Here is a 14,375-nt window from a genome sequence, read left to right on the forward strand (position 1 = left end):
GAGAAAATTGATCTTGGCACCTCACAATGTGGATTAATCACCTGGAGCTACCCATAGGCAAGAGGTCAGAATAGCAAGCTGATGACACGGATAAGACAATCAGACGAGCCTCACGTTGTGATCAAAATAAATAGGCGTGTTTGTGTACGTGTGTGTTCACTTTACTCTTTGACGGGCAGTCATCTGATTTTATTTTTGATAGGAGCCTTACTTGCTGCATGTAGGCCCATTTGTTTCTCTGCACTTTGGTAACTGATTATTTTTGCTGTCTGCAGGATGTTGAGGTAGCTCGTTAGGACAGAATTTGCATATTTGCTCCCAAAAGAAACCAAATTATCTCAATCAGTATCAGATGAATCCAAAGTGGGTTGCATACTGTGAATTCTCTATGCTGGAATATTTCTGCTCCTCTTGGCAAAAGACATTGAGAAAATCTTTGGAAAGGGAGTTGGGGATCTTGTGAAGTGGGGTTTGATAAAGTTGTTGTAGGCAGTCTGTCTTACCTACAGCAGAAAGCTCTCTGAAAAATCATAGTTTGGGGAAAGAGAAACTAGTTTGGGTGTCAGAAATTACCTAACAGCAAGGCAGAGCAGGTATTATTGTAAAACTACTATTATTGTTAAATTGTTGTGCAGCAACACAGTAATTAATTTTGTTCATATTGTACAAAAACGGGACTGATATTGGACTTTTTTGACACTGTACGAGTCTTAGTAGACCCTAAAGATTACTTTGCATGCTTTTAACTTCTCAGGAAACGTTTTGAATATATGACTTTTTACTATTTAACATATTTTTTATTTTGTAGAATAACAACCTACTGAGAAAAATTGAAAGCCACTTTAAATCATCGATACACTGAAAATATTTGCGACCACAGCTCAGTGGGGTTTTTTTTATATGTATACCTGCTGCAGTTTTAATAGGACCATATCAAAGTGAAAAGGGGGTGGGGGGGAGTAGTATGCATCAACAGGGGCGACATCTGCTAACTTTAAAAACGTTTGTTTTTTGGTCTTAATCTTAATGTCGCTCTTTCTCTTCATATATCTATATCTATATCTATCTATCTATCTATCTATCTATCTATCTATCTATCTATCTATCTATATATATATATATATATATATATATATATATATATATATATATATATATATATGTGTGGCTTGCTTTATCTGAGGCTTTGAACTTTGGCTTCAGAAATATTTGCTTAATTTCCAAAGCAACTGATAGCTCTACTGTTATCAGACTAAAGAAAAATCACCAATAAATAAATAAAAACCTGTGTATGTTTTCGTATATAACTCCATTCAGACTTTATCTGCTCAGATTTTTATTTTATTTTTTTGTTCATAAAACATTCCCATGCCTGCTGGAGTGCAAATACATTTATGCAGTTACTAATAATCAATCTAATTAGCCTGTAAAGAAAATGTATCATAAAGTCATGTTGCACATGATAAGGGTAAATTCCAAGAGATGGTCTCTACTCGTGCAAATTAGTCTGTTTTCGGTCACGCTTTTTCTTTTCTTTACCATGAGTCCAACAAGAGAGGGAGATGGGTCCAACACATGTGCCGCAGTGCAACCAACCATACATCAACCTTCACCCACTAAATATCTTCATTGGGGATTTTTATAAAACTCTTTCCAGTAGCATGACAAGATAGTTTAATTCACTTTTATCTAATATTGTTCTCTTTTAACAAGCAAATAACCATTTTTTCCCAGCTTCATAGCAGTTTTATACATCAGCCTACAACACCCAAACCACCCAGTAGGGGGCAGCAGCAGATTCTACAGTTGATTCTACAGCAAACCAATGAGACTAGATGGATTAGTGACATGTACTCCCATCAGCTTGAAAGGCCAAAGCAATGTAACAGATGCAATTTATCTGCTAAGGGACAACAAAAAATATTCACCAAATTTGGGGCTGAATGCACAAAATAATTCACTTGTATAGATTGGATTAACGATTTCAAACAAGACTAAAGATAGCTCTTAGAACTTCATGCATCAGTACTGTCAAAGATTGACCCGTGTCTTACGACTCACAATTAACTTGTAGGAGAAACCACGCTGACTTTGGCAACACAACCAGCACCATGCTCCTCGCAAGTCAGCCTGTCTGTGACACAACAGCTGATCGTATTTCCAGCATTCCCAACCATACACTGGAAATAGTTTTCAGGGTTCAGCTGCAGTTTGAGGACTGGATGATATGGTGACGATGCAGAGTGGGAAGAGCGGTGTTTCAGCGGGCAGCGGAGTGGGAGGGTGAATTTAAAAGATAGGGAGTGAAGGCAGCGTGTCTGAATCGCTGATAAAACACTAGGATTAAGAGCTCCAGTGGGTGGAGACAGCTGTCTCCAGGGCAAGGCCCGTGTTTACCCAGCTATTAATATCAAATCAAAACACCACGCATTGTCCCTCGCAGAGGAACAGCCGAGTGACAAAGGAGTGATGAGGCTCTTGAGTCAGAAGGGATAAAAGACACAAATATATTGGGGGTCATAAGAGGCTTTTAAATTCGGCCAGAAAAGTGCAGCTGGTGATAAAAGTGCTGATGTGTAAGGCAGAGATCCCGTGGGAATGAAGCACATCAAGTTCATCTTGATCTTCAGCTGTTCAGAATACTAATCCTGTTTTAAGTCATCCCCTTTTCCATTAACTCTTCAGCTAACTGGTGTCTTTATCGTCTGTTTAACCTTCTCCCATTGCTTGTGCATCACCCATTGGTTGACGTTCTTTCTTGAACCTTTTAAAACTCAGAATCCGCCGGTACGAGGCCCCCGAAGGGACAGTCTTGAGCAAAAATACCACTGCTTCATAGTATCGCCGTTTTAAAACCACGATTTAAAACAATAAATTCATGACGTGATCTAACTACCTTTTGTAAAAACTGACAACCTATCCCTGCTTTTGCTAAAACCTTATAAACACCTGTCAGATTTAGAAGTAGCTGTCAAGTGCCTTCTGTGCAAAACGTTACACATTATCTTCTTCCTGCTCCTTGTAGAGCAACACAGCTCTAACACGCTTATATTGGCTGCTTAATTACTACGACTGTATGCCTGGGCAGAGCCTGTGGTTGACAGCTTTGCAGAAATGCCACTTGCAGTTTTAAACAGCTTTACTTTAATAATGAGTATGATTCCTCAGCTTTCACAATATGTCTGTCCAAGGTTTTTCACAACCAGACGTTTTTTTTTTCCCCTTCAAATTTGCCAGTCTTGAAAGTGAGGGAAAAGGATGAGGGCCTCATTTCAGCCACCTGACTAACAGTGTGCAGCCACAAGGTGCAGCACTGCTTTACTGCTTTGTATGCACAGAGGAAACACCAGTTGGTCACTCAGTAGCTTTCCTTCTCTGAACAGGGTTTAAAACCTTAGAAATTGAAATGAGTGAATTTGTTTTGCAGTTTTGAAGCCACAACTCTTTGAAACCTCGGTGTCCCTTGAAATTGGAAAAAAAAAAAAAAAAAAACTTTGGTTTTTGAAAATGCAATTCATGATCCAAGAGGCTGTAGCTGGACCAAAGTGCAAACAGGCAGGCAGGCAGGCAGCTGGATGAATAGAAATATTTCATCCAGCTAGAAAAACTAAGAGAAAACTGCATAGAGCACGAGGCACAGAGTGAGGGCAGACACACAAACTTGGGCGGGCGGGCGAGGCGTAAACAGAAGCAGGACAACAATCCAGCAAAGAAACGAGGAGCAACAGGAGCTTAAATAATAGGGAAACCAGGTGAGTGACATGAGGGATAACGAGCATACATAGGTGAACTGAAAGAGCTGCAATGGAAGGTGGCTGAGTGTGAGAAACAGGAGAAAACCCCAAAACATGAATACAGGTTTCTTTATTTGGTTTCCCAGTTTATTTCTATGTTCTTTGTATATTTGTTTGTTTGTTTTTTTACTCTCTGTCAGGTCATCAATATCATGATAGCATTGGTGTCTTTTGATAGGAACTGGAAATTCATGCTTTTATCTTGGGTAAATAATAATAATAATAATACTTTGGGTAAACTTGTGTTTTTAAATGTGCTCTATAAATAAATTGGATTTGAAAACTCTCATAGATATCCAAGAATGTCATATGAAATTGTCTTTTGCAAAGTTTCCTCAGTTTTGAGACATCAATATATCTGCCATCATTACATCATTAGCTGCTGCAAAATGTTAAAATTAAAACCAATTGGCTTTTTCTGTCCATAGACTTCTTTCCAGCAGATTAAAAGGTGAATATTCAGGACCAGTCGACTCAATTAGCTATTAGCTAACCAGAGGTTGCAAAAACTTTGTTGTACCTCCAGGAATCACAGCAGGAATTGAGTTGGTTCGGTTCCTTTGGACAGTTACAACTTTTGCGTGATTATTTTACTTTAAATGGTCCATGCTTAGAGAAGTTGTTCTATTTTCAGTCTGCTCCATTTCTTTTAATACATCAGATTTGATGACACATCTTTAATTATTTGCAATAAACTGTATGCTTAAATTCTGGTTGGTAGCCATTGAGTCTTTTTAACACCTTAATGATTAATACATGCATTTATGTTAAACATAAACCTTTCCTTTTTCGGTCAGTTATGATTACCAAAATGATTTCTATTTGACAACAGCAGTGCATGGGGAATTCTTTTTAGATATTTTTTTTTTATTTTTTTCCCTTCAAGGTAAGAAATGATTGCAAGATTACCAATGCAGTTGAATTTGGAAAACCCTCGATGATCATGTTAAAGTTTGCAGGCTTCTATGGCGAATCCACAACGGCACTTGGAGAGGGACTGCTGCGCTTCACAAAATAGAGATGCAATCACGAGGAAAGAAAACGATGTGAAAATCTAGGAGCAGCACTTAAGGCTCGGGGGCAAATGAGTCTTCCGAATTTATGACAACCATAAGGATACCAAGAAATTAGTTACAAAGTGGATTAAGGACAAGAAAGTCAATGTTATGTTTTCTCATGGAAAATTTGTCACCAGTGCTATTAAACTGTGTGAGCAAGCCGGCCTCGCCTTTATATTTATACAGTATACGTAGAAACCGTGCTGCACAGCCAGCAGCACTGTTGCCTTGCAGGTCCTGGGTTCTCCCTGTGCATGCATCGGCTCTCTCCAGGTACTCCAGCTACCCTAACAGTGCAAAAGCAGGACTGTTAGGTCAATTGGTCTCTTTAAATCGCCCTTAGGAGTGAGTGTGTGCATGGTTGTCCGTCCTGCAAGTCTCTATGTTGACCAGGGTGGACCCCGCCTCTCACCCAATGACCGCTGGGGATAGGCACCCGCCCCATGACCCTCCATGGATAAGCAGGTGTAGACAAAGGATTGGATGAATGGATGTGTTAAGAAGTTTCAACAGAGGTGTTTTCTAAGCATATGTGACTGATTATGTTATTGTCTTTGTTTGTATTTTATCAGTTTATTATGGCTGTTGGTCCTGATTAAAATTGTCGGGGCAAAGACACACATCAGGTACACAAGTATTTCATGTTTTATTTATTTCTGTGCATACAGAGAAACATCAAACTTTAAATCTTTCCATATTAAAAAGTAATAAAAGCTCTAAGAAAAAAAAGAAAAAAAAAAAGAAATACACAAACTCAGTAATTCATTCCAGTGTCCAAACTTACTCACAGCAAACTGTGATTGATCATCTACGAACAATTCGAATGAGCTGCTCAACTATGAAGGCATATCAGGTATAAGGACAAACAGACATGAACACACTCATGTGTCCACCATCGGTGTGCCGCCATGCCAGAACATTCCCTTCTCCCCCCCTCAGATTAAAAGGCTGGCACAATCTTCTGGATTCCTGGAGGGCAACCAACTCTCCATGACATGTTTCCCTCCCTCCTCTCACCTCTCACCCTTCCTCTTTCCATCAGACGTCACTCCTTCTTTCAAGGATATTCGCTTTTCTGTCTTTCGTCGGCTAAAACGGGCCTAACCCGTTAGTCATTTACCGAATTTGCACTTTTCAAAACAAAAGCGCGTAGTGCAAACGTCCCACTGAATATCAGCGTCTAGGGTGCGCACCGCTTGCCACCGCTGACCAGCCCATGGTGCGGCGGACAACACCTGCTTCTCTGTCACGACGCAAATACCTTCACATAAACGTGTAACCCCAGTGAACAACTCATTGATAAAATGTGACATTGGTAGTGCTAAGGTTCTACTTTCTAGACGTCGCTAGTCTTGGGTCTACCTATGTACATCCTGGTATGATCCTTTCCAACATGTTCTGCTCTGACCCCATCGGGTCATCCCATCTGCCTCTCCCTAACATCCCCTCCCCCTTCTTTTTTTTGTTTGTTGCCTGTTTTCGCTCAGCCTCTTTGGGCTTCCTGGGACATAGAGCGACCCAGCGCTTTGGGTGCTTTGGCAAACTCCATGAGAGTCGGCTTGACCGGCGGGAGGTCCCTGGTGATCTCGTCCACGCTCCTCTTGCTGGGACAGACTCCGTCTGGCGTCGGGAAGGGCTGCAGGTCCTCCTCCGTGTGTGGGGCCCCGCGCCCCAGCCTGATGCCCAACTCTGCAGGGGTGAAGATGGGCAGGGGGAGGGTGTTTCGCTTCGGCAGCAGCTGGTGCTCCCTCACCCCTCTTTCCACGGTGCCCACCCTGAAGACCCCCGAAGGGCAGGTCTGAATCAGAGAGCGACACTGCCACTGCCGGGACATGGTCTCTCTGCGGGAGTCGTCGTTCATCTTCAGGGTCTGCCTGTAGATGTCAGTGGAAAGCATAAGTTGGGAACTCAAGGAGAAGCGTTTACCTTTAGTGGCTCTGGGCTGCCTGGTGGGTCTTACCTCTCCTGAGGTTGGGTCTTGAGATTAATACTGTGCCAGTCGGCGCTGTAGCTCTCCCTTTTTGCCTTGTCCTCCTCCCGAACGCTGCAGGTCAGCTCGCCCCCCGTCACCACTCCGTTTTTCTTTTCCAGCACGCTACAGAAAGGCATCTTCTCTGCTATGCTGAGATTATAGAGGGTTTATTACCTCCTCCGAGTTCTTTAAAAGCCTGGGATGGTTCAGCAGGATGCGTCTCTTCGCCCTTCAGGATGCGTCTGCCCGGGCTCAGGTCGGTCCGCTGCTTTTATACGCGCTCTGTTGCTATTTCCGATTCATGTTGTCAGTCTGTTTTGCAGTGCGTACTGACATCTGACACCAAGTCCACCGTGTCTCATTCCCGGAGAGCTAGAGGCCAAACCTGGGAGGAGTTTGGGGTAATTGGACGGAAAATCCCCCCCTCGATTGACAGATTGTGGATTCAATCACTTTTTAAATCTCCTGGCCCAAAATCTTTCCACACCAGCTATGACCGCAGCGGGGAAAGTATGAACAGGGGTTAAATAAACTTGTAGACAGACAACAGGTTCAGTCTTTGGAAACAGAAACAGTGACACGGCCCTTCTTTAAAGGGTCTTTCAGACCCGAGGGCTGAAAATATGTTGCTTCATGTTATTTCCCCCCAATAACTGACATAAACTGTCATAAAAGAAAAGTTTCAGGCATATCCTGCTGATTTGCCCTCATAATACAGTTCATAAAGATCTTATACAACAACTGGGCTGCATATCAACATAATCCCCTGGCCACCTCGTTAGATGTCAGCGTAAGACCCCCCCCCCCCCCCCATACTGTGATTCATTACCACGGTGACAGAGAGCCACCTAAGCCGTTATGTACTCGGGTTACAGACGGGGAAATACACACACGCACATCTTCACAAAATCTACACAGACTCACCTCTGACAGTTATCCGCTGGTGTGATGTTACTACCAGTCCCCCGTCTCTGACTCATTCACCCACATGTAGCTCTGAGATCACCCCCGCCGCAGATATCGCCTATCACAGACACAACATCCAGCACGACCCGGCGTGGCGGTAGAGGGTCTGGCCCATCAATCCGCGAGCAATAACTTTCACCCTGGGCTTCAAGTTCAACTTTAGGTTTTTCAATTTGTGTAAATTCAATCTCCTCTGCAATAGTTTCAACAGCTGATGTAGCAGTTTGGTCCAAGTTCCTTTAACTTTTTTTCATATATATACGTATTTCACCTTTCTCTTTGGAACTTCTAGTGAAATGAAATCCTGTGTGCAAAAATAAAATCCACACCATTAAGATGCAGGAGACAAGCAGACCCGGGGCATCCCCTGGGGTCTTATTTTCAGTCATAAGAGCCCCACAACATGTTTGACATTTCGGGTCCCTGCTAAGCCTCTAATCAAGGTTGTTCCATGTTAGTGTTGCATCCTTTACCGCGGTGACGAGAACCTTTAGGCGCTTCAATGTGACCCAAAAGATTAGTAGACTTTCACCAATTTAAGATTGAAAGGAAGCAAGTACCTCCATCATTCATTTGACAATTGTCATTTAAAAAGTTTAGATGTCAGAAGCACACAAACCGGGCCTTGGCTTTTCTATTTTTACGTGTAACCATGCAGCAGTTTCTGTGACTAAATCTTTCAGGTAACTGTTGATTGGTGTGCGCCACACATTGAGACACAGGAAATATATGTGACTCCTGGATGTTGGTGAGTTTCCACGACTAGATTCTTGATGGTCAGATGGAATAAGCTGGAGTTGAGACTTCTAGGACACACCTAGAGAAACACTGTGAGCAGTTTTCAAAGGGTTGATAGATTTTATTCTTCTCCTAATCATCATCTTTACTGTCATTGCAACATACATTACAATTAAATTTGTTCTGGTTTTGATCCATCCCCCTGGGGAGCAGCGGGGAGCAGCGTGCAGTTACACGTCTTGAAACACGGCTTGCTAGTTGTTTTGGTCAGGAAATCAGGCTAACTGTAACTGCAAAGAGCAATAAAAAGGCAAAACAAATGTGTATTTAGCTGCATACATTTATTTATTCAAACTCTGAAGAAATGGTCTTCACTAATAGATAATGCACAGTGAAACCATTTAGACTGTTTGCTACCAATGTTATGTTAGTTTTTTACTCACAGCAGCAGCTATATAGGACTTTGAAGCTGGGGTTGATAAGGGATTTCCAATTTTTAAAGCAATTCTGACCTCAGGAGGAATTCCTTGTGATTTTGTTGACTTGGAAATGTGAAATCCTCACTTCAGCGTACAAATGAAAGAAAACACAGTTTGCGCATGTCCCTTTCATTGCAATACATCCTGCAGCTACACATACTTGCACTATTCATATTGTCTTACACATAACTTTTCTATACATATAAAATGCCTTTTTTAATCTGCTACATTCCTGAAAAATTCTTATAATCATAATATTTATATTTTTTCTTCTGGTTTTACTTGGAACAGAATTTGGCTCAAATGCACAGTGCGAATGTGCAGCTGGCTCTTGAAAAACTACTTACACTGTTTTATCTTTTTTTTTTTTATCAGCATATCATTCATCCTGTAAAATGTTTTACCAGTCAAATCACAACAATCTCAGCTTTCCAATGGTATTTTGAACCTAAATACATCTCTCGCTTGCACAGCAAAGTGTTGTGGAAAACTACCAGGACAGCTTTCATCTGTAGGTGAATTTTAAAGAGTTACACTCCGCAGCTGTTACTCAACCCCTCGTGACCCCTGACCCCTTAGCCCCCTTTAAACTGCCCCTCTTCTTTGCTGCTTCAAAGTGCTGATCTATTGCCCCAAAACCTGGCGACCCTTTGTCACCACCTTTTAAAAATAACCCGAGTAAAGGGCAACCACAAGTGACTAACACAGATAAACAATGTTAGCGCCGCTGTTTGATTTTTATCTAAAACAGCACTAAAACATGGCATTCTGTTGAAAGCTCATCGCAGGGGTCTGTGCTGCTATTTCTCAGGAAAGGAGAGGAAATGGGATTGCTACCGAACTCTGTTTACGTGTTAAAACCAAATTCCACTATCTTGGGTCTTATTTTTTGTTAATAATACAAAATTCTGAAAGCTAACACGATTCCAAGGTGGCTTCTTTAAGTTATTTTTTTCCTTCTTCCATAGAGAAAGTGTTTTTGTGTTTAGGGTTGCTGTCCCATTTTTCCCATTGAATTTAGTTCAGAGACAATGGCACGAGTCTTCTTCTCATGTCTAGGTTTATTTTCGTCCACTTATCTGAGGTCGGGTCATGTAGGCAGCGGTAGTGAAAACCCCACAGCCCTCTCTTTAGCAAGACTGTTCAGTTCCTTCTGAAAATAACAATGGGATCCTTCCAGAAGCTTCTTGCTTTCCCCCTGTTTCTCTCTGTTTGACGTGCCCAAAATGTTTTCCATGAGCTTCCATGGGGACGTCTTATTCAGACGATGGTCAGATGACATACATGAAAAAAGGAAATTTGGATCCTGTCCACATGTAGTCCAGGATTCAGGCCTATTTCCAAACAGCTTTTTTTTTTCTCTAATGTCCTGGAGAGAGACAGAGAGAGAGAAAAAGATTTTCTTGTGTCACGATCCTCTGTGGTTTGTGTTTTGTGTCTAGTTCAATTCTGTTTTCTGCCTTCCTGCCTTGACTGCCTTTGATTCCTCCCCCGGGTGATTAGGGTTTCATTGATTGTCCTCGCCTGTTTGCCATGTAGCTGATTATTTCCTCGTTGTGTTTAAGGATCCATGTTTCTGTTTCTTCCTCTCCGTTGTTCCTCGTCACTCCATGGATCTGTACCGTAGTCCTGTTGCTTTCTTACCGGCTCCTAGTTTACATGTATTTTTGTCATTTCTCTGTTTTCTTCATTAAATTTCCACTCTATCATAGTGACGATGCCCCAAAATACACACTTTCACTTTTTTTTATTTCATTTTCATTAATTAGCTTTCCTCCGTTTTTATTTGATCCAATCAATTTCTCCCATTCAGGTTTCATTTCTTTATAAAGTATCATTACTTGTAGTTATGTCTAGTAATTTCTTTGCAGCACTTTGATGGAGCTTCTCTTGTTGAAAGTGCTCCATAAATAAAGATGACATTTAGTCTTTTAGACGGAGAAGAGAAGCGGCTCTGCTCTGAGCTCTTCCCAAATTATTCCGATTCTAAATATATATTTAAGAGATTGAGATTGAGATCATTTTTCAATACCACTGTATTAAAAATTTCATTATTCCCATAATGAACACATTCCTGTGATTCTACCAGTAGGTTAAAATCAGCGTTAGCAGTTCATCAGCTGTCATGTCTTCCACCTCATCTCCTTGTTCTCCTCCGGAGAAGCCCCTGTTGTTCATCGCCGACTCTATCCTGCCATCACTTGTTCACAAGGCAGTATTATTTTTCTTAATTATTGTCGGGCCCAAACCATGATACCACCACCATATTTCTTTTTCTTTATTTTTTTTTGTAACAAACATGCTGTAGAATGAGAACATGTGCCCAGAAAACCTTTTCCCCAACTAGGTTCTGATTTTTACTGTAAAAAATTATCCTCATCATGTTTCTCTTTAAAGAACAAAAACCTTTCTTCTTGAAACACCAGTGAGGGAAAGGACCCCATAAATATAAATATATAATTAATTGCAGCAATTAAAACACTACTTCATTATGTACACACATTTAAAATGATTTGTCTCATTCAAAAACATTTTTTTTCTTATAAGCCCTTATTTGTCTCGAATTGATTAAAGAAATCAGCATTATGGATAAACAGTCATCATCAGCATGCCTTTATTCCGTACATAAAGAAATACTGTGGATTTCAGAATCACAGTATTGACACTGAGGGATTATGTGGGACTTTGTCACACGTAGAATAAATAATTTGCAAGTTTGGAAAAACAAGTAACAAAACATTAACAGACATAAATTAGTAGCAATTAGTAGTAATTTTTGTCCATAACTTAGAGTAGGAATAACCCAGGAGGACAGGAGGCTTATGAGGACTGGGTTAATGGACCGGTGGTTCTGGGCATGCCCATTGCGATGTCACCAGGCACATTTTCAAAGCGACAGAATTGGTTAGACAAATAATACTACCTAGAGGCAGAATCCTCAAACTCAAGGTTCTCAACATTAAACTATTAAACTGAAGGCACACTTCATGTGCCTTCAGTTTAATAGTATGAACGTTCCAAAATCACAGAAACCTTAAAAAGCATGAGCTGACATGCATCAAAACAATTCATATACATTGTGTTTGGACACTTTTTTTTTTTTTTTTAGCAATCTTATGACTATCAACTTGTAACAATGAGCCAAATTTACATGTTAAGTTGAACATTGTTGTTTTAGAGATGTATTAATGATAAACGGTTAAACAGCACATCAACTGTTTTTCCTTTTTGTTTGTTTTGTTTGGTTGGAAATTGTTTGTTTTTCTGGGCGTGGTTTCACCTGCAGTGGCGTGACACACTCAGGTGTGCAGACTGCACTATGGCTCAAACTAAGAGGCAGATTAAGAGGGGTGATACTGGCCAGAATTTTTGTGTTGCTATAGATTTTTAAGTCATCATTGGAATGGGTTTAAGATATCTTCAGTTTGTATTAGTGGGGGGAGTGGTGGCTTAGTGGTTAGTTTAACTCCCAAAAGCTGACATTCTGGGTCCCTGAGCACGACCCTTAACCCCCGATTGCTCCCCAGGCACTGAACAGTGGCAGCCCACTGCTCCCCAAGGGGATGGGTTAAGATGCAGAAGTAAATTTATCCATTGTGAGATCAATAAAGTTAAATTATTAGTTTGCAAATGTACTTTTTTTTTTGTTCTTTGTCTAATGTAAATAGTAATGTATTTTCTATTTTCATTTAATGTAACCCTAATAATAGTTTCTCCCAATTTAGGTTAATTGGTATTTAAGCTGTTTGTTGTTCATTGTTGGTTGGGTGTTCGTGGTTCTGTTGGTTACACTGCTGGCTACACAAAATAAAAAGAAGAAGAAGAAGCTTCCACAGATGTCATATTGTTGTTTTTTCGGACTGTCGTGTGGGTCCCTGTTCCATGGCCGCTCGACCAGTTTGACGAGCATGTGACACAACTATATGATAAAAGAGGATTTCTGCTCAGTCTAAGGTCATCATGAAGGTCCTTGACCAAAGTGGTCAGAGAGCAATATGTGTGCAGGAAGGTCAGATTTTAAACATTTTGAGGATTACACCAGTATGCACACTATTGTTTGTATGGCATTTGGCTCAGAAATCCAAAAACTTGTCCAGGTTCCAGAGATCTTACAGGTTTAACATAAATTGTTAAGTATCAGAGAGCTCAAACAATATCTTTAAAGTTTCTCCGTTCTTGACAATCTGACTTCAGGGCTGTTGAAGTTAAGATTTAAAAATGAGTATCAAGACTCTTTATTCTGAGGTTCTTATGAAATGTACTTTACTTGTGTCGTGATATACATGATATACTTTCATTCCATGATAGCTGCAATATTTGTCTGAACTTAACAGGAAAAAAATTAAACTCCACTGGTAAATTTTACAGACATTTCCACAAATGCACCTAATAAACAAAGATATGCACGTATAGCCATGTGCTATAATTTAAATAGTTTGTCGGCAAACTCTTGGGTCGGATGATGTCGTGAGTCAACCTAAAGCAGAAAAAGCTGAAAACGTCTATGGGTGGTAAAAAGACAGTCTTTTAATTTGTGCCTTTTTTTATTTTTGTGTACGGCCTAAAGCTAAATCTGCAGGACGACGGATGGCCTTTGTCTCTCTTGTATGAGTCATCCTGTGCTAATGAAACAAGTGGCAGGGAGTCTTAGTAAAGGTGAGCAAAAAAAAAAAAAAAAAAAAAAAACACAAAGTAAAGTCTGTCACAGCCATCAAACTTCCCCCCCCCCCCCCAACGATCTTTCGCCCCTGCAGCCACAGCAGTCTGGGCTCAGCGAGGGAGAGCGTTGTGTTGTGTAACAACGCCGCCACGGCTCCCGCGAAGTGACATTTAAATGAGCCGTCGCCGACAAGGAGACAGAAAGTGGGCGTGAGGAAACGAGCTGCGGCCCGGGCGAAACATTGTGACAGAGCATACTGTACGTCCAATCTTGTCGTGACGCAGGAACGAGTTTGGGAGGACAGCGAGCGGCCGCCAGCGCAGGAGACCTTGACGCAAAGTGCTGGCCTAATGGAGAGACGACTCCCGTGGAAAGTTAACACCGATTACTGCGCACAATCTCTCCAACTCAGCCTTCTATCAGTGCCCATCAGGCCCGCTGCTGTGCTCAGACATGTGCCTCCACTGGACCGGCTCCCTTACGTAACAACAACAACAAGCAGCTGATCACCAGAAACACCATCGTCGCCATGCAGTTGGCAACCCGGCCGCCCCCCCCCCCCCGGAGGGGACGGTCACACGTCAGACAGACTGCACTGGATCAGGGCAGAACAGAACCAGCCCAGAGAGGAGAACTTGCTGGGGCCACGTGAGGCTGCAAGAAAAAGCTTGAAAGAAAAGTGCCGCTGGAAGGCGTTTATCCCTCTGT

At 41.4% G+C, this 14,375-nt stretch overlaps 1 protein-coding gene across 1 annotated transcript; it reads right to left on the minus strand.

Moving 5' to 3' along the window:
• Positions 1-5,479: 5,479 nt before the first annotated feature.
• LOC105932711 (titin-cap (telethonin)) lies at positions 5,480-7,077 on the minus strand. Its single transcript, XM_012871965.3, has 2 exons — positions 6,813-7,077; positions 5,480-6,726 (listed from the first exon to the last, which is right to left on the minus strand). The coding sequence occupies exons 1-2, from the start codon at positions 6,959-6,961 to the stop codon at positions 6,336-6,338; spliced, it is 540 nt and encodes a 179-aa protein (XP_012727419.2). The 5' UTR covers positions 6,962-7,077; the 3' UTR covers positions 5,480-6,335.
• Positions 7,078-14,375: the final 7,298 nt, after the last annotated feature.

This window comes from Fundulus heteroclitus, chromosome 16, assembly GCF_011125445.2.
Source record: "Fundulus heteroclitus isolate FHET01 chromosome 16, MU-UCD_Fhet_4.1, whole genome shotgun sequence".
Classification (NCBI taxonomy): domain Eukaryota; kingdom Metazoa; phylum Chordata; class Actinopteri; order Cyprinodontiformes; family Fundulidae; genus Fundulus; species Fundulus heteroclitus.